The sequence below is a fragment of the Sparus aurata genome, chromosome 9 (assembly GCF_900880675.1).
Source record: "Sparus aurata chromosome 9, fSpaAur1.1, whole genome shotgun sequence".
Classification (NCBI taxonomy): domain Eukaryota; kingdom Metazoa; phylum Chordata; class Actinopteri; order Spariformes; family Sparidae; genus Sparus; species Sparus aurata.
This window is the reverse complement of record NC_044195.1, coordinates 36411577-36436564: the sequence shown is the minus strand read 5'-3', so window position 1 is coordinate 36436564 and position 24988 is coordinate 36411577. Positions and strand designations below refer to the sequence as shown.

The 24988-nt window shown below is 40.2% G+C and overlaps 1 protein-coding gene across 1 annotated transcript in view; it reads left to right on the top strand.

The window, feature by feature from the left end:
* The window catches only part of ttn.1 (titin, tandem duplicate 1), a 168685-nt gene that overhangs the window by 58027 nt on the left and 85670 nt on the right, over positions 1-24988 (top strand). The window contains exons 67-101 of the mRNA XM_030429348.1: positions 23-49; positions 154-207; positions 312-356; positions 1216-1275; positions 1558-1626; positions 1993-2052; positions 2254-2331; positions 3209-3442; positions 4133-4222; positions 4330-4419; positions 4677-5294; positions 7903-7992; positions 8187-8279; positions 8482-8571; positions 8777-8851; positions 9018-9107; positions 9366-9401; positions 12122-12172; positions 12914-13312; positions 13517-13795; positions 13938-14207; positions 14299-14438; positions 14679-14805; positions 16354-16617; positions 17059-17198; positions 17333-17459; positions 18055-18321; positions 18612-18878; positions 19117-19383; positions 20073-20212; positions 20570-20696; positions 21827-21969; positions 23419-23542; positions 23662-23928; positions 24785-24882. Of these exons, the coding sequence (XP_030285208.1) occupies positions 23-49; positions 154-207; positions 312-356; positions 1216-1275; positions 1558-1626; positions 1993-2052; positions 2254-2331; positions 3209-3442; positions 4133-4222; positions 4330-4419; positions 4677-5294; positions 7903-7992; positions 8187-8279; positions 8482-8571; positions 8777-8851; positions 9018-9107; positions 9366-9401; positions 12122-12172; positions 12914-13312; positions 13517-13795; positions 13938-14207; positions 14299-14438; positions 14679-14805; positions 16354-16617; positions 17059-17198; positions 17333-17459; positions 18055-18321; positions 18612-18878; positions 19117-19383; positions 20073-20212; positions 20570-20696; positions 21827-21969; positions 23419-23542; positions 23662-23928; positions 24785-24882 (5396 nt within the window). The remainder of the gene's footprint in view (positions 1-22; positions 50-153; positions 208-311; positions 357-1215; positions 1276-1557; positions 1627-1992; positions 2053-2253; positions 2332-3208; positions 3443-4132; positions 4223-4329; positions 4420-4676; positions 5295-7902; positions 7993-8186; positions 8280-8481; positions 8572-8776; positions 8852-9017; positions 9108-9365; positions 9402-12121; positions 12173-12913; positions 13313-13516; positions 13796-13937; positions 14208-14298; positions 14439-14678; positions 14806-16353; positions 16618-17058; positions 17199-17332; positions 17460-18054; positions 18322-18611; positions 18879-19116; positions 19384-20072; positions 20213-20569; positions 20697-21826; positions 21970-23418; positions 23543-23661; positions 23929-24784; positions 24883-24988) is intronic.

The following is a 24988-nucleotide window of genomic DNA, read 5'->3' as shown; positions in this document are numbered from 1 at the left end:
ATTTGTACCTTGTCCTTTACAGAGATTGGGTTAGGAAAGATTCCTCAGGGTGAGTATTTTTAAAGGCCCACATACTTGTAATGACAGTAAACCTGAACATAATATTCTGGTTGAGTTCAGCATTAATTGAAGTGTTTGTCGTTAAACCTTCAGACGTCCCAGACACGTCAATCCACGTCCCAGAAACAGCTTCTCTGGTTGTCAGGGGTGAGTCAGGGACAGTTTCTACAGATAAAGTTAATCAATTTAACTTAAACTTTAACTTCACTTCACTTCACTTGTTTTATTCATACATTTCTTTCTACCTAAAGATTCCTCTGAGTTGTATCACTATGAAGAAAGAACAGAAGTGAAAGGTACAAAAACAGGATTGTGTAATTAACTAACTGTAATCACTTCCAACACTGTCAATTCTTATTCTGTGTGAAGTTTCTGCATTTCATTCATCAACATTCAATTTTAAACCACCTGAAATGAAATCTTCATCATCATCATCATCATCATCTTCATCATCATCCTTTAACTCTCACCTTCAATAACCGTGTGATCATTTTGAATTCAGTGAATATTAATTCAGTCATCATCCCTCCTAATAATTCAAATACCACCTCAACAACTCAAACATTTACCTCCAGTAACAAGTCATTCATTATCTGTAAATATATTTAAAATGTCACAAAATGGAAACTAATGTAGAGAAGAGGATTATGTGAAAAAAATTGAGCTTAATCCCAAAATTATGAAAGTATAGTCTGAATGTGGCAATTTTAAGAATTGATTGAATTGAACTGAATAAATTAATATGAAAATTCTGACATCAAACAGAATTGTTGTGTTATTTTATTTACCCACATCACATTATTCTCAGAAATTAAGTAAAAGAAAATCTTGAGAATAAAGGATTACTTTTGGAATTAGATAACATTTATACATCGAATTTAAAAAACAGAATTATTCAATCAATCACATATGTTCCCCAAACATTGTTTTAATTCAACTTCTGAGATCAGTATAAGTCTGTTATCTAGTATGATGTAGGTAAGAATAATTCTAAAGTGAAAAAATAAAAGCTTCACAGATTCAAAGTCAGATTGAGTTTTTATCCCACAAGTGTATGATTGTCTCACATAATCCTCCTCTGCACAAACCGTAACTGATGAAACATCTGAACATTTGATCTCTAACGGCTGATTATCCTTCAATGATCCACTGTAGCTTTTGAAAGTCTGACTGTTCAAGAAGAGACGGTTTCTGTTCGGTTCTCCTCCGTCACAGGTATAAATAACCTTCTGTTAAATAAAATAACTCCATCATTGATATAAAAACCTGTCTGTCTGTCTCTCTGTCTGTCTGTGTCTTAAAACATCTTTTATGTGTTTGTCTGTGTTTGCACTGATGTCATTCATCAATCTGTCTCTGTTTTTCTTCGCTGATTGATTTTTCTTTGCAGCTCTTTTCATCCTTATAACTTCTGATCATTAAAGCCCTCTTAATGACCATCCTCTCATGTCAGAATCAGGTTGTTTTTATTCTAAATTATTTTTTCTTCTTCACCAGAAGAGAAAAAACCTGTTGAAGAGATTATTGAGAGAACTCAGTTTGAGAGAAGAGAAGAAGTCCCAAAAGGTACAACTGCTTTTTAAAAAGGCAAACTGGCTTCTGGCTGTTGATCAAAGCTTTGAATGTAACGAAGCAGCTGATCAGGACTGCCGCTCCGCCCGCCATCATGTTCGTCATCTAACGCTTCAAACTCCATCAGCTGCTGCTTATAGAACACTTTCTTCCTCTGAGCTGTAACTCAGTGTGTGATTATCTTCAATCCTGTCTGTCTTCTACTTTCATGTTTATTCTTCTTATTCATGTTGCTGCCACTCACTCACCACTCTTGCGCTCTTGTTAACCCTCACGACAGCTTTCTGTACTGCAGAAAGTAGAGTAGACTATAGAGCTTGACCGTCGCAGTTTTAACGTGAACTTTCTTGATATGTTAAGTTCCCGAGGTTGACGGGAGACTAGAGGAGCCTGCAGCTCCGCCTCCAGCGCCGGTCAAAGGTATTTGCAAATACCTCTTCTTGTTTCTACCACTACCTGTCTGTACCTCCTTAATATTCTCTTATTTATGTTCTTGTGTCATATTTTTAGACTTTTCTTGGCCACAATGTTTGTTCCTTTCTTCATGTTTTTCTGTTTCTCTTGATGAGTCTTGATGTGAGCATTTATCAGACAACTGAAATCGATGATAATATTTTAAAGTACCTGAAGCAAAGAAGCCGCAGCCTGAAGTAACTGTCGCCGCTCCGCCTCGCAGAGAGGAAGCTCCAGCCGCTCCAGGTAACCACTGTTATCTCGTCACTGATGATTTCTGTTTGTTTGTTTGTCATCTTAGAGTCTTCATCGACTCACGTTCTTGATTCTTGATCTAAAACTTTCAAAAAGGGACAGAGAACTTTTCAAATACACAGAATATTGTATGACCTGCATTATCGTAACGCTTAATATTTTTAAATCCACTTGTATTTTTGTACAATTGATCTTCAATATTTTTTCAACTGTTGCATTTTTATGATTCTTTACACAAAGTTTTTATTCTATATTTTTAACAATAAAAAAGTCCAAGATAAGAGACTTTAACATTTTTGAGTTTTTGTACATAGATGAGATAAAGAAAAGAAACTGGAAATGTTTTTGACAGGTTTTTCTTATTTATGTATGCTATAAATATATTTAGGATTTTCAAACAACGATGAAACAAATTTATAATGAAACTTAAATGAAGGAAGATCGGATAATCCTAATAAGTAAACATTTTAGAGATAATTTCATCACAGATGTTTTTGTAATTTTTCATACGTTTGACATTTTTACACAATTTATTAGTTTAACTTAAACGAGTATTTACTTTTAGAAATTCGATTCCAACAATCCTATTCCTCATTTCTTTATCAAATACAACTCTTCAACCTTCTTCAGATTTCTCTTGAGCACTGTCTGCAAAACTTCATGTTGGCCTCAGTGATTCTATCTCAGCGTTCTTACAGTGCGTACAGAGCATTGTGTTCTTGGCTGTCCATCTGTTAGTTGTTTGTTTTTTGTCAGTCTGTCTTTTTATTTTTCAAGTGTGATCTTTTCCTTCTTTTACCCCCTGAACTCTTGAAGCTGTGTGTGCTCTGTGTCGACTCACAGTTACATTTCTCTGTTAATCTTGAAGAACCTTCAGTATACACCAAACCAGCACCTGAACAGGAGAAAGTGACCAGAAAGGTCATTCCTGAACCTTATCAACCTGAGCCAACAGTGGAGCCGAAAGTGGTTCCTCCTGAGCCGAAACTGGCACCTCAGAAACCCCAGGTGCCTGAGCCGAAAGTGCCCGAAATTAAACCGGAAACTGAAGCACCGAAAGTTAAACCTTCAGAGAAAACACCAGAAGCCCCTAAAACAAGAGGTAATGTAGTAAACAGTTTAATCCCTGCTGATCAACTTGAAAGACATTGTGTTAAACTTTAAGTCTTTCTTGTTTTGTTTCATGTTGCTGTGATCTGTGTGTTTCCTGTAACTCTTTAACATGTTTGTCCAAATCTTCTGAGATGCTTTCTTCTCTGCAAAACTCTTGAGTTTGATCTTGAAATTAACATCTTCCAGTGTATTTGGAGTTGACAGTAGATTTTGGGATGTTTGGAAATAGATTTAGATCTATGCTTCTACAAGCTAATTCTACACACTAAGTTCACAGCTGTGGTGTGTTGATAACGAAGCTCACACCTGGTTTCTGAAATAACCTTATGATAACTGTAGAATAAAAACATTTTAATGTTCTCTAAAGTGCCATCTGTAGCCAAACCAGAGGAAGCCGTAGTTCAGCCATTTGCTGCCAAGATTTCTCCATCAAAGACTGAAGATAGATTAACAAAAGGTACTGGAAAGACGGTGTCATTTCCCATCTTTGAACTCTTTGATCTGTGTTATCATATGTCTTATATGTCATGTGATTGAAACCGGTCCATGTTGTGTGTTTTATGTATTGAGCAGTTTTTGTAGTTGTCGTTGTGCTAAACACTCGTTAGAGTGGACACTAATGTTAAAGTCTTAGCAGTTACCAGTACTGAACATATACTGTATATAATGTTCTTTAAAGCACCTGAACCACCAAAGCCTGAAGAACCTGTAGTTTACCAAACTGCAGCCAAGGTCACTCCACCTAAGGCCGAAGCTGTTCCATCTAGAGGTATTGATCTTTGACGTTGCTGTTGAATTCACTCGTGAAAGAGTGTAATCTTTGTTAGCCTTGGTCATTTTTGCTGAAGGTTAAACAATACATAATATTCTCTTAAGTGCAAGATGTACCCAGACCAGAGGAACCTATAGTTCAACCATCAGCACCCAAGATTGCTCCACCCAAGGCTGACACCGTTACAACTAAAGGTACTGTAAAGATGCTCTTGATAGGTTTCTTAGCTCTTTTGTTCTGTTTCCTGTTTGTGTTTCTTGTGTTTTAAGCTTGTTCGGTATCAGTTTCTGCTTTTGGAACCCACCTTAGTTATCAGACTGAAAGTAATCTTCCTGAAATATCTTCTATGAATATCTTTGAACTTCCTAAGCACTCGTTAGAGTGTGACTTGCACTTTTTGTCAAAACATGGTGAACAAGATAATCATCTTATAAATAAATCTTCTCCAAAGTTGTCTCAGAACCAACAACATCTCCACCACATCTGCTGACTGGTAAAGCTGAGCAAGAAGAACCAAGGTATATCCCTGACACAAAACCAGAAGAACCAAAGAGGGTTCCAGAAATACCCAAGAAGGTTCCTGAAGAACCAAAGCAGGTTCCACAGGCACCCAAGAAGGTCCCAGAGGCACCCAAGATGGTTCCAGAGGAACCAAAGCAGGTTCCAGAGGCACCCAAGAAGGTCCCAGAAGAACCAAAGAAGGTTCCAGAGGCACCAAAGAAGGTCCCAGAAGAACCAAAGAAGGTTCCAGAGGCACCCAAGAAGATTCCAGAAGCACCCAAGAAGGTTCCAGAGGCACCCAAGAAGGTTCCAGAAGCACCAAAAAAGGTTTCAGAGGCACCCAAGAAGGTCCCAGAGGCACCCAAGAAGGTTCCAGAAGAACCGAAGAAGGTTCCAGAGGCACCCAAGAAGGTTCCAGAGGCACCCAAGATGGTTGAAGAGGAACCAAAGAAGCTCCCGGAAACACCAAAGAAGGTACCAGTGGAACCAAAAAGGGTTGTGGAGGAAACAAAGATGGTTCCAGAAACACCTAAACAAATTCCTCAGGCTAAAATGCCTCAGCAACAAGGTAGATATGTCTGCAAACACGACTTTGAGTTTGAACTTATCTTATTAACTAATCTTACTCGATCTCATTAACTTAACCTTACTCGTTTTACATATTTTAACTATTTTTAGGACTTTACAAACGATTTGTTCTCATGTCTGTTCTGTCGTCTGTTGAACTTGTGCTACCTCATGTCAATTATCAAAACAGTAAAACACAGGGAGGTACTGCAGCACTAAAACAGCACTAGTTAAACCAATGCTGGAGAGAGGCAAACCTATCACAGGTGTGCTTGAACTTAGAAGTGTTTCTCAGGTAGTCTTAGAAAGTCTGTAAAATATCCATCAGTATTTTGTAGTTTGACAAGTTGCATTTAATTGTCTTTGAAACCAGATGAGATAATTCCTTCTGAAGTATCACTCCAGCCAAAGTCTAAATAAACTACATACCAGAGAGGTAGAGATTCATAATAACACAGTTTAGGTTTAAAATGAGGACCACAGTTCAATGACTGATATCTGTGTTTTTTGTATTTTTGTGTCTTGATGATTTTTATCTTGTGCTGTTTTCCTCTTGGCCACCGCTCAATGGTGCAAATCTTCTATCTTTGGTGACATCTTAAAAAAAAACCTCAGTTCCCTTGAAGATTGAGCTGAAGCAAACAACAGAAGTGCTTGAAGACAACAAGAAGTCTTCTCCAACGATGGATCGTGGAGAATTTGGTGGTGAATTTTGGAGGGTTTCTCTGCAAGAAGAAGTTGGACACTGGCAAGAAGAAGTCAGGACATTTGAAAGGAAGATGGGGTCGATTGTGAGAGAAGAAAGCACTTTGAAAAGGGAGATAATACAAGAAATGGTTATTTCAAAGGAAGAGGATGAGGATTCTACATGGTACAAAGAAGATCAACAGGTTAAGCCATTAGAGGACATTCAACAAGCATGCACAGAGTGCGAAGCTGAAAAACTGGAGTACACTGAATCTCAGGATGAAGAAGCTGCAGAAAAGAGAGAAGAAATGTCTTTGAGGCTTGTCTCTCCACCTCTAAAGGAGGCCATTCAGGAAGTCACACCTCCAGTCACACCTCCATCTGAAATGACTCCCACAAAGAAAGACACTTCTGGGTTGACAATCAAAAAAGATGTAAGGGCTTACAAGAAAACTACCCAAGAAAGAAAATTCAAGAAAGCAGACATTCCACCAACTTATGCCGAGCAGAAAGAAGAAGAAGAAAGAAGAACTGAATCATTTGCATCAGTATACCAAGATGAAACTGTCTATCCAATGGATGATCTTGTTAAACCTCAGATCTCTGATACATCTAAAGAAATCACCTTACCAAAGCAGTTCCCTACAGTACCTAAAGAAATCACTCATATGAAGCAAGCTGAGTCAGCCAAAGTAGAAGAAGCTCTATCTGAAAGATCCATGCCTTGGAGAGAAACTGTTTCACCTCCACCCGATCAAGACTTACCCCAAAGTCTTCCTGAAACTCTTATTTCTCATGCTACGACTACTGTTTCACCCAAAAAAGAAGTAGAAACCGCAAGGCAAGAAATCCCCAAATCTGCCAGAAAAATGTATCCCAAAGACATTGTACCTCTGGAGAAACCAACTGTGTCAGAAGAAATGTCTTTTGGAGAACAACTTGTCCCAGCAGTAGTGTCCCCTCCAGTTCCAGCACAACTTCCGTCACCTGATCAAGACTTACCCCAAAATCTTCCCAAAACTATACCTCCTGATACCGTAACAGTTGTTCCCCCCAAACAACAAGTAATGACCCCTAAAAAGATTAATTCTGCAAGGGCAGAAATTCTGAAAGCTAAAGTGTCTTTTGAAGAGGAACTAATCCCAGCAACAGTGTCCCCTCCAGCCACAGCACAAATTCCTTCACCCAAGAAGGTATTCTGTCTTGAGGAAGACATTTCACCTCCAAAACCAATTGTTCTGCCTCCAAAGATGACCTCCCCTGCAGAGTTTATTCCTGAAGACGTGAGTCTACCCAAGAAACCTGTCACTAAAGACAAGGTACCTCTAACTAAACAATCCGAAGTTCCAGTAGTGAAGAAACCTCATCCCCCTGAAGAAGAAACTCTTCAATCTAAGACACCTGCTGTTCTGACACAGAAAATAATCACACCGAAGGTGGATTCTTCGGAAGAAGAAAGAACCAAGACAACAAAACCTGGAACAACAAGAGAATATAACAAGAAAGCAAAGAAGGGAACTCAGGAGATTGAACAACAAACTCTTCAGACAGGTATTCTTTCTCATTTGAGCTGCACAGGCTCGTGATCGCCGTAAGATCACTCCCTCTTTAAAAAGATTTAACTTCTTATATTTTACACTAATCTTCACATCCATCATAGTTAGTCCTGTCTGTCCGTTGTTTTACATGTTTTGTGTGTTACTACACTGCAAGGTACACCATGTACTAAAAAACCTTTCTTGGTCTACTCACATCTTTCATTGTTGATTTATGTGCTTTCCTTTAGTTGGCATTCTTTTTCGTCTTCTTAATGTTTTTGCAGTTTGAAGTGATTCATATCTGAATCATCTTGTGTTGTTAATAAGTCTTAAAAGACCGTGTTGTTGTCTTGGTCGTGATCTTGGCATCTTGTATTCCCAAAGTGTCTCCTCCAGAGGAGAAGAAACCCTCTGCACCAACACCAAAGCCTTCAACTCCTCTTGCTCCTGCAGCCAAAGTTGCACCCCCTGCAGGTACTCAGTTTGTACTTTGGTCATCTTTGCTGGCTCATCAAGATTCAGCCATGTTGTTGTTCTTTTTGTCAATTTGTTGGTGTTGTTCTTATTGTCCTTCTTCTGTTCAGGTTTTCTGTTTTTAACTTTCTCATATGTTTTGACCAAGTTTGTTGTTTTCTTGGTTATGATCTTGGCATCTTGTATTCTCAAAGTATCTCCCCCAGCGGAGACGAAACCATCTGCACCAGCACCAAAACCTTCACCTCCTCCTCCTGCTCCTGCAGAGAAATTTGCTCCTCCTGCAGGTAGTTTGTTCACTTGGTTTTGTCTGTCTGTTTTGTTTTCTTGCTGGTTGTTTCAAATGGCACTGTTTTTTTCACTCAATTGCCATTTAACTTGCTGTCTAATCTTTCCTCAGTCTTATCTTGCATTGTTTCAATGCAAATGTCAGTCTTGATTGACCATGTTGTTGTCTTGGTCGTGATCTTGGCATCTTGTATTTTAAAGTGTCCATTCCAGAGGAGAAGAAACCATCTGCACCAGCAGCAAAGCCTTCAGCTCCTGCTGCTCCTGCAGCCAAAGTCACTCCTCCTCCAGGTAGTTCTTAAACTTTGTGTTTTGTGGTACCTAAAACCCTGTCCTTTTGTTTTTAAGTTGTCTGGTTCGGTTTCTTTTACTTTCTGTCTGTTTGATTCACATTCAGTTGTCTTCATTCTTAAATTCTTTATTCTGTTATTATGTCTTGTCACTTTTATATCTTTTGTTCTCCTGCTCATGACCATTGGTATCTTGTACTCCCAAGTGTCTCCTCCAGAGGAAAAGAAACTCTCTCCACCAACAACAAAGCTTCCAGCAGAAAAAGTCGTTCCTCCTGCAGGTAGTTTCTTCTGTTTGTCATCCATGTTGTTTAATTTCCTGTTCTTCTTGCCTTATATAAATCTGTTGGTCTGAATTCTTCAAATTTGTCTGTTTTAAGTATCTGTCAGCTGTTGCATGTTCACCTGATCTTTGCCAGTGACTTAATCAAGTTGGCATTCTTGTAGCTCAAGTTGCACCAGTGGAGAAGATTCCATCTCCACCTGCCGTTAAGGCTGAACCCTCTCCTGTATCAAAGAAAATCTCTCCACCTGAAGGTAACATCTCTTCTATAACTTTGATTTATGTTGTTTCTTCTGTTTGTCTCAAACTTTAAAGGATTTCTGTCTTCATAGTGAGCAAACTATGTTTTGTTTTAAGAAATCCTGTCACTTTTTAATTCTGTTCGTCTGATGTTTGTATACTTTCTTAACTCAAGTGTCTGTCTAAATAGTAAATTAAGCTTTTCTGTCTTTGATTTAGCCTTATTCTTTTAATAGTGCCTACTTACGTTGATCTTATTCAAATTCTTGCAGACAAAGAACCAGTTTCCGCACCTGGACCAACTAAAGGTATATGAAATATTAGCGTCTTTAATTTGAAAAGGAACATTTTAATACATATTGCTGTGTTTGTTATTCTCTCAAAGATGTTTTTAATTTATATGTTCCAGTGGTGTGTGTGTGTCCAATGTTGTAAAGATGTCAGATGAACTGTTGAGTTTCTTGTATGTCTCTGTGTGAATGTTATAAAAATGTGTATTTACTGCCTCAACTACAGCGCCAACTCTTAAGCAAAAGGGTAAGATTCCTCTTCAGGAGGCAAAAGCACCTGAATCTCCTAAGATGAAGAGTAAGTTTACAAGGATACCCAAAGAAAAGGAACCAGAACCAGAGGTCATTAAGCTGAAGAAGGTTCCAGTAAAAGCTCCAGAGCCCGAGAGACAAGTCGAAACTCATAAAGCTGAAGTGACAAGGCATTATGATCCAGAACTAATGGTTCATGGACTTCATGACAGAGAAGATCGAGAGGTAATAACACTTGGAAGAACTGAGCGGGTCTTTACTGCAGAGGAGGAAACCGCTCAGTTAGGCTACTTTGAGGAGACTGAAAGGGTTGCAGTTGTACCGAAAACTGAGAAAGAAGGATGGACAAGAACCCAGAAGCCACAGAAAGAGGAAGAATCTGAGGTGCCAAAAGTAGAAAAGAAGAAAATAACTAAACTGCCAAAGGCAGATGAGCAGAAAGAGTCGGTCAAACTAAAGCCCTTTGAAAAACCAGGAAAACCAGAGGAAGAACTGAAAAAGATCGAACTGAAAAAGGTGCCAACTAAAGCCAAAGAGCCCAAGAAGGAAGTTATAACACAAAAAGCTGAAGTGACAAGACATTACGATGATGAACTGACAGTTCAGAAGCTTCGCCAAAGGGAAGATAGAGAGTTAATAACAGTTAAAAGAACTGAACGAGTCTTCACTGCAGCTGGAGAGGCACAAGAACTGGGTCAGATGGAGGAACCTGAAATGGAAGAAGCAGTAGATGAGAAATCGAGATGGATAAGAACCCCTAAAACACAGAAAGATGAAGAACCTGAGCCAGATTTAACAAAAAAGAAAATAAAGAAATTGCCAAAGGAAGAGGAGGAGCCCGAAGTGGTAACACTGAAACCATTTGAAAAACCACAGAAATCCAATGCAGCTGAACCTCAAAAAACTAAAGAAGAAACCGAGGCAAAGATGGACATTGAACGCACTCCATTTAAGAGAGGTGAGATGCCACCGAGAGATCAACCAACTGCTGCTATAAAAGACAAAAAAGATGAAGATGCTCCCTTGACGAGTCCAGAGGCAACTCCTGATGTCAGCAAAGATCAGAAGGAGCTCCCACAGAAGACAAAGGTTGATCAAGTACCCAAAGACAAGGAACCTACAGCTGCAGATAAGCTTCGAGGAAAACCTAAAACTATTTCCACACCAGATAAAGAGAAAGAGAGGGTCGTGTTGAAGCCTTTCACCAAAGCCGGCAAGCCTGAAGAAAAAACAGATAAAGAATCCGAGGACCAGATAAAGAAGCCAGTGGACGTAAAGGTACCAAGCCGAACTCCAAAGGAAGAAATTCCGGGAGAGCAGAAGAAGCAGCAGCTTATGCCTAAAAAAGAGGATGAGAAACCTCAGGAGAAAGACGAGCCAGCTGTTCCACTCATGACGCCCAGTCCACCAGGCAAGAAAGAAGCAGAGAAAGAGATTCCACCAAAACAAACGGATGCCTTCAAGAGCAGTACTGAGCTCAAAAAGACCTCTTCACCAAGAGTGGGTAAAGACAAGGTAGAAGAAGAAAAGCCACTCAAACCTGTAGAGCAACTGAAGAAAGTTGAGCTTAAAAAGACACCATCACCAAAGGTTGATAAGCCAAAGCCAAAGGAGCTGGAGCAAATCCCCGTTCAGAAGAGGCCAAGTGTCAAACAGATTCCTAAAACTGAGTCACCAAAAGACTCTATTGAAGCTGTAACGCTCAAGAAGGTCCCAAAGAAGCTGTCACCAGAGGAGGCTCCAAAACCGGAGAGGTCCGGTACAGGACGGATCCCCCTGGTGAAGGAGGTTTCTCCTGGAGCCGTGCAGATGAAGAAGGTGCCAACGCAGCCTGAGGAGGAGGTGTTTGAAAAGGAGTCAGAAGAAGTGGAAGGAGACGAAGAGGAGGAAGCCTGGGGTTGGGAGCTGGTTCCTCGGGACGACTGGGAGGATGAAGTTGTTGATGGGGCGGTGGAGACTCCAGTCGTCCCTGGCGGTAAACGAGGTGAGACGAAGGCAGACGAACTCCTCATCTGATGACTCTGGAGCCTCATCATCCATCTCAGCTGACTCATCTAATCCTCATCACATCCTTCATTTCTTCATCTACAGCTCATGTGTTCATCCACCATCCGTCCACTGTGATGTTCTCATGTCGTCCATCGTATAATGTCCTCAAATGTGTCATCAACATCAGTCACAAAGTGTCGTTTGTTTGTCTTCACCAACTGTCATGTCATTCATGTCATTCACCTTGTAGTTTCTTGAATTGTCTTTCATCCATCTGTGTCCCATTTTTTCATCTTGTCCAATTTTTCATCCCTTCATCAAATGTTTCACTCATCTTTATCCTCTTTATCATCATCTGTATGATGTCCATTCAATGTTCTCGTGATGTGATTGATTTAGCATGTTTGCTGTTAGCATTGCTCAGATCTTTCTCTTGGTTCTGCTTAAACATCAAGCTCAATTGGAAAAATACTTAAAACTTATTGTTTCTTGTCCAGATGGAAAACCATCAGAGGAGGCACCAAAAGGCAGAGGCAGAGGATTTGGGGGTATGAAATGAATACAAAGAGACATTGAGTGTACTAACAGTGTTGCTGTTTGTGCTCAATAATATTTGAAGCAATTTCACTCGCTTTCTTCACGGTCGTTGTGAAGTGAGTGTTGTTTTCTTCTCTTGTCCTTGCCAAAAAAATCAAACAAATGTTTTGTGTTCAGCCTTAAATCTTGGCCCGAAGCTTTTGTTATGATCAACAATAGGGCTCCGTACCGAACCTCAAATATGTAGATATTTCTATATACATTTTCTAGTTTTAGACTCTTTTATTCAGGCAAAGTTCATGTTTTCCTGAACATTTTTGGCTTTGGCTTTTTCGTCATCATTTATGTTTGATATACGTTACATGTGATTTGCTTTCGTCCCACACAAGTAGGTAGGTTATGTGCTGCGTTTTGTCGTGTGGAGATTGAGAAATCTTTTTCTCTTTGCTTGTTGTCTGTCAGGGTTGTGTTTCTCTCTTCTTGTATTTTGTAGTTGTGGGTTTTTCATAGAATCCTGTTTGAAGCTCATAAAGAGTGACTGCATGATTCATAGTCTTAACAGAGTTTTATATTCGGTGAATTTCTTACATAAAAAACTGTTAAAACAGAGTTTAATTGAACGTGAGATTATGTCACCTGAGGTCTGATTCATGGTAGGCACAATTTTTAAACATCCCATTGTCCAATGACTGATCCTTCACTCACCAAACTTTCTGAAACTAACTTCTGAGTTTTTGTGTGTGACATTCCAGCGAGACAAACCCCATCACCTGGTGATGGTGGCAGGGGCCGGGGCCTGAGGCCCGGTGGTAAAGGCCCATCACCACCAGAGGAACCCTTCGGAGGATTCAAACTGAAGGCCGTCCCTCTGAAGTTCGTCAAGAAGATTAAAGATATTGTGCTGCAGGAGGCCGAGTCTATCGGCTCATCTGCTGTGTTTGAATGTGAGGTCTCTCCGTCCACTGCCATCACATCATGGATGAAAGATGGCAGCAACCTCCGTGAGGGCCCCAAGCACAAATTCACTGCTGATGGCAAAGACCGCAAGTTGAACATTATTGATGTCCAGCTGTCAGACACCGGTGAATACACCTGTGTGGCCAAGAATGCTGGCAAGGAAATAACATGCACTGCCAAGCTCATTGTTGAAGGTAAATTAAGTCCAAACTTTGTCAACGTCACATTAAAAAGAAGTTTGAATTGTTTTGTTAACTGAAAAAAAAGCTTTTGTAGGCATCATAAAGTACTCAAACTCAGGTAGGGTATTTGCACCCAAATGGAAGAATTTCAATTCAAACCTCACCTTGAATGTTTTGCAAATACTGTTTTTTAAATGAGGTCATCTCTTTGTGCAGAGCTGCCTGTAAAATGGGTGAAGGAACTGGAGCCGGAGACGACATGTATGAAGGGTCAGCCCATGTACCTGACCTGTGAGCTGAACAAAGAGAGAGATGTGGTCTGGAAGCGTAACGGTGCCCTCCTGAAGAAAAAGGCTGGAAAAGTGGCCATTAATATTATTGGCATGCAGCACGCTGTGACCATCCAGAACTCCACTGATGACGATGCTGGCGAATACACCTGTGAGGTAGAAGGACAAGAGGACGTCAAGACTTCAACCAATGTGAAAGTGATTGGTAAGCAGTCGGCCACAGGTAGACCAGATGAACAAACGCAGATCCAGTCTTCTCTTTAAATCCAGTCTTTTACCTCAGAAGTCTTCAAACCTCTGGCCTCAAGTAGACTTTGCTTTAAACTATTTAAACTTTCTGTCCTCAGAAATCATCAAAGACTGGCTGGTGAAGCCTCTGAGAGACCAGCATGTAAAACCAAAGGCCAAGGCTACGTTCAAAGGCGAGCTGTTCAAGGACACTCCCAACTGGAAGTGGTACAAAGGAGAAAACGAGCTCGCTCCTTCTGACAAGGTGGAGATCACCAAGGATGGAAAGGACGTGATGCTCACCATCAACAACTGCCAGCCCACTGACGTCTCAGACTATACCATCCAAGTTGAGGATCGCAGATACACTGCAAAACTCACACTTGGAGGTTGGTTGAACAAATCCTTATCCCAAAATCTTCCAAATGTCTGATCATTTGTGTAGTATTTCCTGTTAACTGTGTCTGCATGTTGTTTCAGAACGTGAGGCTGAGATCCTGAAGCCTCTCTCCAGCATCGAGGTGGTCGAGAAGGAGGAGGCCAACTTTGAGACTGAAATATCTGAGGATGATGTAGTTGGGGAGTGGAAGCTGAGGGGCCAGGTGCTGGTGAGAACACCGGTAAGATTTTTAAGAACACCTGATCATATTGTGAAATGAACAATTATCTTGTTGTACCTCAAAGAGAATCCTTTGAAATTTGAAAGAAAGATGGAATTGTTATGGAAAATGAATCTACTTCAGGGGAAAATTAGACTAATGAAACCAAGAGTTTATTTTTAAGGGTTTTGTAGAAAAATACATTTATAGTTCTTGTATTATTTCTTAAGCTGAAGTATTTATTTGTTGTCTGTTTTTCAGACCTGCGACATTAAATCTGAAGGCAGGAAACGTTTCCTCACGTTGAAAAACGTGCAGCTGGATCAGGCTGGTGAAGTCTCCTATCAGGCTCTGAACGCTAACACCAGCGCCATGCTCACCGTCAAAGGTACAAATCTCTTGCACACAAGCCTGATTTTGTTCGATGTTGTCTGTTGCAACCTGTAGCATTTGCCAGTCCAGAAAACGGATGGAATTCAAAAAGGATAGTGGTAAGAAAAGTGGCGTCTTTGCTTTTGCTTTCGTGAATAACTGCCGAATTATTCGCACCTCGCAGAGATCGAAATGGGCTTTGTTGACCTGCTGAAGGACGTTTCTGTGCCTGAAAAGAAACAGGCTAAGTTTGAATGCAGCGTCACCAAGGAGGTGTCAAAGGTCATGTGGTTCAGGGGGGTGGAGATCATCACCCCAGGCCCTAAATATGAAATAATTGATGATGGAAAGAAACACATGTTGATCATAAACAACTGTGAGTTTGAGGATGAGGCTCAGTACACAATCGAAGTGTTGGGCCAAAAATCGAGCGCTCAGCTGCTGGTGGAAGGTAAGTGGCAGACAGAAACCATCGCTTGCTGTTTCCTCTGTGTTGTCATTCAATGTTTGTGGCTTTCAACTGTACGATGGCGACAAACTCCCCCTGTTTGTGTGCACTGACGTCATGTATTGCAGGCATGAGGCTCAAATTTACGCAGCAGATTCAAGACCAAACAGTGAAAGAAGGTAAAACGGCTCTCTTTGAGTTAGAGCTGTCACATGAGAACGTGCCAGTGATTTGGTACCGAAATGAAGTGAAGCTCCACGTGAGCCGAACGGTGCTCACTCGTGTCGAAGGAAAGAGACACTTTCTAGAAATGAGATCGATGTCTCTAGATGATACCTGCCAGATTAAGGCAGAGGCCAAAGGAATTTACTCCATGGCAAAACTGACTGTCATAGGTAACAACACACACTCCTCTCTGTTTTCTCTCACTGTCTTTTGTTTTCATTGGTCATACAGCAGATATCTGCCAGTAATATCTTGGAAGACATTTTTTTGTATTGATGTCTTTAGTGCATTTTTATTTATTTAGGCCAGTAAATGTGTTTAAAATGTGTCTAAAATGTGTTTTTTGTTACTTTTGTGTTAATCAGACTTGTAACTTAAACAATAATTCTGATTAACTTATCTTTTTATTTTTATACTTGATACTTTCTGCAGTCACACACAGGATGTTTACTGTTTGGTCACATCAGTGCGCTTCACCTCGAGGCCTAAATAAATGTGTCCAAGATGTACATTGATATTTTAGAATTACACCAGCAAACTGTAATGTTGAGCGGTTGGATGCTAACATTAGCTTTTGTGTATCAGAGGTGCGACACCACCTTCACCGTCTTTTTTCTCTAAGTTCTTATCTGACAGTTGTTTTGTTTTTTTAGGGTTTGCAATAAAAAAATTACAAAAAGTTGTAATGAACTACAGTTATCTTTTAATTGCAGTAACAATACAGTAGACGTTGATATTAGTATCTGTTGAAACAACAATCATCGGTTGTCACTTAACTTTGTTTGGCCATCAGCTGAAGGAACAGCTCAGCCTTTGTGACTGACGTAAAGATCTGAAGTTAACTTTATTTTGCTGAAACTGACTGAGTCTTCTGTCCCGGTTCTGTTCCAGAGGGCGACGCTGTCTTTGTGGTGAAACTGCAGGATTATACAGCCACAGAGAAAGACGAGGTGTCTCTGGATTGTGAACTGAGCAAAGACGTCCCCGTCATGTGGTATCACAGCGAGAAGGAGATCATCGCTTCCAAGATGGTGGTCATGAAATCTGAGGGCACTCGCAGGTCTCTGGTCCTGAAGCGAGTGGAGCAGAGCGACAGAGGCGTTTATGTTTGTGACTGTGGAACAGACAAGACCTCAGCCAACATCACTATTGAAGGTGAGGTTTCAGATTGTGATTGTGTTGTTCTGTTCTGTACATACGACCTCTGTTGCACATCTGTCTGTCTGGAGACGATCCTCCTCTGTGGCGCTTCATGAGGTTTCTTCCATCTTTCCCTGTGAAAGGGTTTTGTTTTCAATATGGCACGTTTTCCCTCACTCCGAGGGTCGAGGGTCTGAGGACAGAGGATGTTGTTCACTGTACAGATGTTAAAGCCCACTGAGGTCATGTGGTAGATTTTGAGCTATATCAATATGTTTTCAGTTTAAAACAAGTCTTTTCAGAAGAGAGAATATCGATTAATTATTAGATTTCTTCTTACAATTTGGACTTTCTTAAAAGTCCAGTCTGTATGAATGCAAACATTTTACACTACAGCTGATGTTCAAAATTGTGTTTTTTATGATTTAAATTCTTAAATTGTGTTTTTTGAACCAGCTCGTGACATCAAGGTGGTTCGTCCAATTTATGGTGTGGAGCTGTTTAATGGAGAGACGGCTCGTTTCGTGGTGGAGATCTCTGAGGACGACGTGCACGGCCAGTGGAAACTGAACGGAGAAGTCCTCAATCCGTCCTCGGTGAGATCTTCAACTCTTAAACAACATTTCTCTTGATTTAGTGTCACTGTACCTCTGTGTGATGTGAAGTCCCGACACAAACAATTACAAGATCTTCTCAGTAATTAAGGACTGTTTCTGATGTTACCTGACAGGATGTTGACATCGTCGAGGAGGGAGGCAAACACACGCTGATCCTCTACAACTGTAAAGTGGCCATGACCGGCGAGGTGTCGTACGCGGCCGCCAACGCCAAATGTTCAGCTAACCTGAAGGTCAAAGGTAAACGGACAGCAAAGTTACTTTATGCTCCATCAGTCCAGAAAGAAAGATCTCATCAGGTCATGATTACCTGGGTCAGTCCTGAGCGTATTTTATAGATTAAAACAAACGGGTCAAATTGGTAGAATATCACATTTTCATAGAATAAATGGATGTGAACCACAGTTAGCCACAACAGTTCCCCTGAAGTCACCAGCTGCCACCTGAGACTTCAAACATTTGATTTCCAGTTTCACAGAGTTTTGTCTGACAGGCAGAAAACTGGGCTCATCGTAGACTTTATTAAATATTTGCTCAGCTCGTCTCAAACCTAAAGATTTGTCACATTTGGTGACTTTTTTAAACAGTACCACTATTTAACACCAGGAGGAAGTATTTTGTACATTTTTGATTATCTGGGTCAAATGTCCACATGCTGGTTGACCTGGAGCTGCACTGACAACAGATCCTCTGGACTGTCGACAAATCTTGTCTTAACTTGAATTTTAGTTTGCAGTTTGCTCTTTTTTCCTGTATTTAAGGATCTAATTGTGTAAAAGCCAAAACTATCTGCAGGCAGAACACAATAAAAACTTTTCTTCACGTTGTCCTTCAGAACTTCCACTGAACTTCCTCACACCGCTGAGTGACGTTCAGGTGTACGAGAAGGACGAGGCGAGGTTCGAGCTCGAGGTGTCGAGACCCCCGAAGAGTTTCCGCTGGCTGAAAGGCTCTCAGGAGCTGCAGAGCGACGACAAGTACGAGATGATACAGGAAGGAAACATGTATGTTCTGGTGATCCGCTCGGCCGCCTTCGACGACGAGGCCAAGTACATGTTTGAGGCCGAGGACAAGAGGACGACCGGCAAACTCGTCATACAAGGTGACAACGGTTTTCATCAAACACACCAAACTCATATTCATATTTCTAAGTTGACAAACTTTTGCAGCTTTTACCAAAACTGAAAGACATTTTCTTGTTTGGTCCTCGTTGAACTTCTAATTTGGACTTTCCTCTGCAATTTTTCAGTTCATAGCTGCATTTTAGTGTATTAATTCAAACGTACAGTTTTGGGGCATTTAGCAGAAATGTGCGGATTACCTGCATTTGTGTTTTTTGTCTTACCTTGGATCTTAGCCAGGTGTATGACTGTGTTGTCTGTTCTGCTGCAGGTATTCGTTTAGAGTTTGCCAAACCGATTAAGGATGTGACAGTGAAGGAGCGCGAAACAGCCGAGTTCAGCGTCGAACTCTCCCACGACAAGGTCCCTGTGGTCTGGTACAAAAACGACGTCCGTCTGCATCCCAGCAAGGTGGTGCACATGTCGGACCACGGAAAGGTGCACATGCTGGCCTTCAAGGAGGTCACCATCGACGACACATCCATGATCAAAGTCGAGGCCATGGACAAGTCTGTGACTGCCATGCTCACCGTCATCGGTCAGTGATTCAGAAACTGTTTGAATTGTGTGACATGTTTGGATGTTTCAGATATTTTCAAAATGTTATCTGCTGGTAAAATGTTTGAGATAATTAGTGGACTTAAAACAAACAGCAGACAATATAGTGTTTCCATGAATGTGACTTTAGTCCAGATCATTGTCAGTTGGTACGTTAAACTCTGACGTTTTGAACAGAAATCTGATTTTTTATTTAACATGAAAACGTTTCCCTGCAGAGGGCGACGTGTATTTCACAACCAAGCTGCAGAACTACACCGCCGTGGAGAAGGATGAGGTGAAGCTGGTCTGTGAACTGAGCAAGTCCGTCGCCGAGGTGAAATGGTTCAAGGACGGGAAGGAGATCACGCCCTCCAAGAACATCGCCATCAGCTCCGACGGCAAGAAGCGCATCCTGACAGTCAGGAAGGCGGAGAAGGGAAACATCGGAGAGTACACCTGCGACTGTGGCTCCGATAAAACTAAAGCCAACCTCAACATTGAAGGTAAATATCCAGGGAGATACATGAGGGAGAAGATGGTGTTCAGGTAACATTCAATGGAGAGTGACTGTGAAGAGTTTACTTGGATTTTACACAGCTGTGACACAACACAGTTTCCCTCTCAGGGATCAATAAAGTATTTCTGTGATCAGAATACAGTAATCTATTTTGGATTAAATAAAATATTAGACGACAGATACTGAAGAACAATTTATGATCAGTGTTGCATCAGTTGAAAAAAGCATTCTTGGTAAATCCTTGAATGTTCTGTTGGATTCTATGTGAGACGTCACACAACTGCCAGTCTGACACTTCATCAATATGTTGCACTGATGAACATTTCAGACCTTTCCAACTTAGAAATATGAAGTTGTGTGATCAAGTTTTAAAACCGTTCAAATGTAGAAATAGCAATGTTTTCGACTTATGAAGCAAAAATTTCATCGAAATCTGCAAATAAGTCGTCCAGAGAGTTAAATCCTCCGTGATGATTTAAAGCTTTTAGTTGTTTGGAGTTTTCAGTTTCATTTGTATCAAATCTAAATCCACATAAATGAGCATGATGTAAACAGAGAGCAGCAGAGGACCGAGGTCAGAGCCCTGAGGAACACCGCAGACTGATGTCACCACCCTCAGGACTCGAACTGTCTCTAGAGGTCCTGATGCTGACGGACTGTCTCTCTCTCCTGCAGAGCGTGACATCAAAGTTATTCGTCCGCTGTACAGCGTTGAGGTCACTGAGGCAGAAACAGCCAAGTTTGAGACGGAGATTTCAGAAGAGGACGTCCACGGAAACTGGAAACTGAAGGGAGAAGCTCTGCATCAGTCTCCTGTGAGTCGGTTTACGGGCACTTCACTCCACTGTTTTCATTCCTGCTGCTGCAGAACATGTCAGAGTCGAAGTTGTACTTTTTATTCTTCTACATATGTTTGACAGCTGTAGTTTCTCTTCACAGACTTAAATAGTGCATGTAAGTTTGTGAAACAGATATGAAATTTACCTCCACAATATCAAAATGCTGCTTTCACATTAATGTTGGTTTGTGTATGGCACCAGTGTTTTTCCCCTCGTGTACTTTAACTCCAGGAACATCCTGAAAGCAGGACATTCACCTGTAGTTAAGAATGTTAGGTAAGTGTTCTTCCACTGCTGAGGAGTTCTTAATCAAATGTTCTTGTTTTCTTTCAGGATGTTGAGATTAAGGAGGAAGGAACCAGACACATGCTGATCCTCTACAACGTTCGCATGGACATGGCGGGAGGCGTCGACTTCTCAGCGGCCAACGCCAAATCCAACGCTCAGCTCAGAGTGAAAGGTCCGAGAACGTTTCATTTTTATTTAGTCATTTATTTAAATTGAAGAACTGTTTGTTTCGTCTGAATATTGTTCCCACACAGCAGAGCTTCATTCAGAAACATTTTAAAATGTATTTTCTTTTTTGCGTCGTTCAGATCCTCGTTCTCTGAGTCATTACATGTAAAAAGGAATAAAAGTAGATGAGAGATAAATAAATGTCACATCTGAGGTATTAAAAAATAAATACAGGAACAATAAACAAGTAAAAGCTGTAACGGACAGAAAGAAGAAGAAATCACAGTGGAGACATCAGAAACACATCAAAGATAGAAAGAGGAGAAAAGAGGCGACTTCACATAAAAGACATTGTGATTTAGTTTCTTGTTAAGTCAGTAAATGTTTGTTTGATTTGATTAAAAAATCTTCACATGAAGACAAACTAGTTTTATTTCTTGTTATGGTTTAATATCCATCTGTTGATAAAATGTACTCGTGTCCGTCGATACAAAATAAGAATAAGGCTTCAATTTATGATTTTTTTCATTGTTGGTTAATCTGTTGATTATAATCTCAATCAATCAATAAGTTGTTCAGTCTCTAAAATGTCTGAAATGTTGAAAAATGTTAATCAGAAAGAAAGAAAGCAGAAAATATCTTCATTGAAAATTACCAAAATAGTTATGAAAATATTTGCCAACTGATTTAATTTTTTTTTTTTTGTTTAGACTCTTGAAATGACAAAAATGTCTTCGATCAATGAAAAAAGAAATGATCTCAGTTAAAACAGAGATTTTGAAATGGTAATCATAAATTTAATATTCTTATTTAAACATTTTCAGATTTTGCTGTTCGGGTTTGAAGTTGTCAAAATGATGTAAAGTCAGTTTAAAATCCTCGTCTGATATCCCAGTAACCTTTAACATCGTGTCCCTGTCAGTCTTCAGCCAATCAGCTCCTGAGTTTATTTTAGATATGTTATCTGAAGTGAGAGGCTGCTCTCTGATTGGACGAACAGGAACTCGACTCTCTGCTGCTTCACAAACTTTGTGACAGGAAACAACATCAGATCATCTCAGGGCGTCCAGCTGGTCCCTGTAACCATGTCCTCCTCTTCTTCTTCCTCCTCTTCTTCTCCTTCTTCTTCTTCAGCTCGCTCCATCGGGCTGCTGCGTCCTCTGAAGGACGTGACGGTGACGGCCGGAGAGACGGCGACCTTCGAGTGTGAGCTGTCGTATGAGGGCATCGAGGTGGAGTGGTTCCTGGGAGGACAGAAGATGGAGGCCAGCGAGCGGGTGAGTCCAGTCAACCAGACCTCTCAGGGAAAAGTCTGATTTTTGTCTCTTCTTGATTCCTGAAAGTCCGGAAAGGTTTTCAGAATCACTTTGTTGTTGTTTTTTGAAGCTCATCAACCCTTCTGACAAATTTCACAATCCAAGAAATTAGATTTCAGGACTAAATGATGGAGATTTTTCTTTGAATGTATTCAGTTGCAGAATTTCTGACCATGTCTCCATTCTTGGTACTTAAAAAGTAATCAGGTGGAAATTAAAAAATACATTCACAGTCAAAACACGTATTGATCAGCATCCAAGTCATTCTGGTTTAATTCACATCTATTTCATTTCTGGTTCTCAGATTCTTGTTTTTCAGTTTTTCCACAAAAATCAGCTTACACACTGTAAAGAATGTCATGCAGGCTGTTTCTGGATGCTCATATGTTATTCTTGAACTAAATTAAAAAGAATAACGTGGTCAACCATTATATACAGGTCAACGCAAGAGAGAAGAAAGTAAGACATTAAAAATTAGAAAAGGAAAATCTGTCTGATCTTAAATTCATTCTTTAATCTCAGTCATCATCCGTTAACTTGCTCTGTTAACGACTCCCACATTTTATTTTGATTTTAAACAATAAGCAGGAGAAGATGATTCCCTCTGTTTTAAACAGTGCAGTGATTTGTCAGGTGTGTCCGCGGTCCTGCTCTAAAACAACAACAGAAAAAAGCTTCTCTTAAAACTCAAACTTGAGTTTCCTCCACAGTGTTGAAGCTTCAGCCTCTCAGCAGCTGCTCTCCTATCTCTGAGTATTTTTAACTGCAGCCGTTATTTTTACCCCCGCCGGTCACCAACACCTTATATGTAGACAGAGACACTGTTAGCATTAGCATGTTAGCATTAGGCTGGAGACATTTAAAGGCTCTCTCAGTGACGAGCTCCTTCTCTTTCCTTGTTTTTGTATTTGCTCCAAACCTTGATTTAGTCACTTATTTAATATTTGAGGTTGAAGAGAAAATACTGAAGATTTGTCTCAGTAAAAAGTTAAATAACTGAATAATAACTGTGTTGAGGTGTCAGTGTGATGAATCAGTACATTTTTGGGGAAGCTGAGAAACAAAAGAATCCAGATGAGAGTTCTTTCCCTGTTAATATAAATAACAAATCATTTATCAGTAATAAACTAAGCAGCAGGTTCGAGTTATAAGAGAGTGACACGTTTCTTACAGCACATTCGTTTGATGAATCCACTAACCCTAACCCACCTACGAGCCCTCAGTCACAAAACCTGATTCTAGATTAAATCAACTCGTTTCAACTCTTTCAGATGAAATGTGTGAGGAAAAGTTGCTGCAAGATCAATAATCAAATGAATCCTTAGTTAAAACTCAATCGAACATGACTTGATAGAAAGTGAGATTTAAATCAAAATAAATGACTAAACTGAAGACTTTCTGTCTCCGCAGGTGAAAACTCGGGTTGCAGGTCGTGATCACGCTCTGACCATCAGAGACGTGAAGCTGTCGGAGGCCGGCGAGGTCAAACTGACCTCCAAAGACTTCCAGACTCAGGCTCAGCTCATCGTCAGAGGTCAGACACTCAAACACACCATGAACAGTGAACACAACACTCCAGGATTAGAAGTCTGAACAGGAGATATCTGTGTAGTTTTTATTAGTACCTGACAAAACGTGTGTTTTTGTGTTCAGAGTCACCAGTGGAGTTTACAAAGCCTCTGGAGGACCAGACGGTGGAGGAGGAAGCCACGGCAACACTCGAGTGTGAAGTTTCCAGAGAGAATGCAGAGGTACGATGGTTCAGAGAAGGACAGGAGATCAGAAAGACGAAGAAGTACGACACGATCGTCGACGGACGCAAGAGAAAGCTCGTCATCCAAGACTGCTCTCCGGACGACGCCAAGATGTACACGTGTGACGCCAAAGAGTTCAAGACTTCCTGTTTCCTGGAGGTTACACGTAAGACCAAACCTCTGTTTTATTTTTATTCTACTTTATTATATTATCACATCCTGTCAGCTGGCCTTTAGGAAAAGTGTCATCTGTAACTCATGTTCAAAACAAATTCCCTGAATCCTTATTTCAAATGTTCCTTATCCATTTCAAAGTAAAGAAAACAGAAAGTTCTCCTACTGCCTGAAGTAAAAAAATATAAATGTTGAAGTATTTATACTGTTACTACAGATTACACACATTATAACATGGCGCATTATGGCAACAGTTTATTTAAATTGAAGGATGAAGTATGGAGGCTCATTTGTGCCAAAATTCTAATTCTAAAAATTCATATCAACACAATAAATCAATAAAACTAAATAAATGATACAATAATAAAATATATAACAAGTAACAGTAATAGTATAGAGGAAAACATTCTTAATTGATATGATAGATAATTAATACTTAATTTAAATCATACATATAGATATAATTCATCACAATGATTTAAATTTGTAGGGATGTTATAAGTTGTGGTTGATTAAAAAGATCAATAGCAAAGGAAGAAGTTTCTTCTAAAGATAGAAAAGTAATACAGACCACTTTCTGTAGTTTATTGTAATTAATAAATGTATTATAATATAAATTGATTAAAATAATTAGAATTTATATTTAAATTAGCTTGCTAGGCTTTTTTAATTTATTTTATTTTATTTACTTACTAAATCAAAAACAAATAGATTGGATTAGGTTCCACAAGGGTTTTTTGCTTTCTATCTGAATCAAACCAGCCAGAATTCAACATATTTAATCAACATTACAGTCTCTTGCATCGACCTGTTGACAGCGTGTTGTAAGTCTCCACTGTGTGTTGCAGCTCCTCATGTGGAGGTCACGAAGCCTCTACAGGACGTAGAGGTCAAAGAGAAAGAATCTGCCAGGTTTGAATGTGAAGTGTCCCGTGAGTCCGCCAAGGTGAGACCAGCTGACCGTCCACCCACCACAAGACTAATAAAATCTGTCTAATCAGTTCAGCTGTGGCTTTGACAATCAACCGATGGTCAAATATAATTTATCTCAT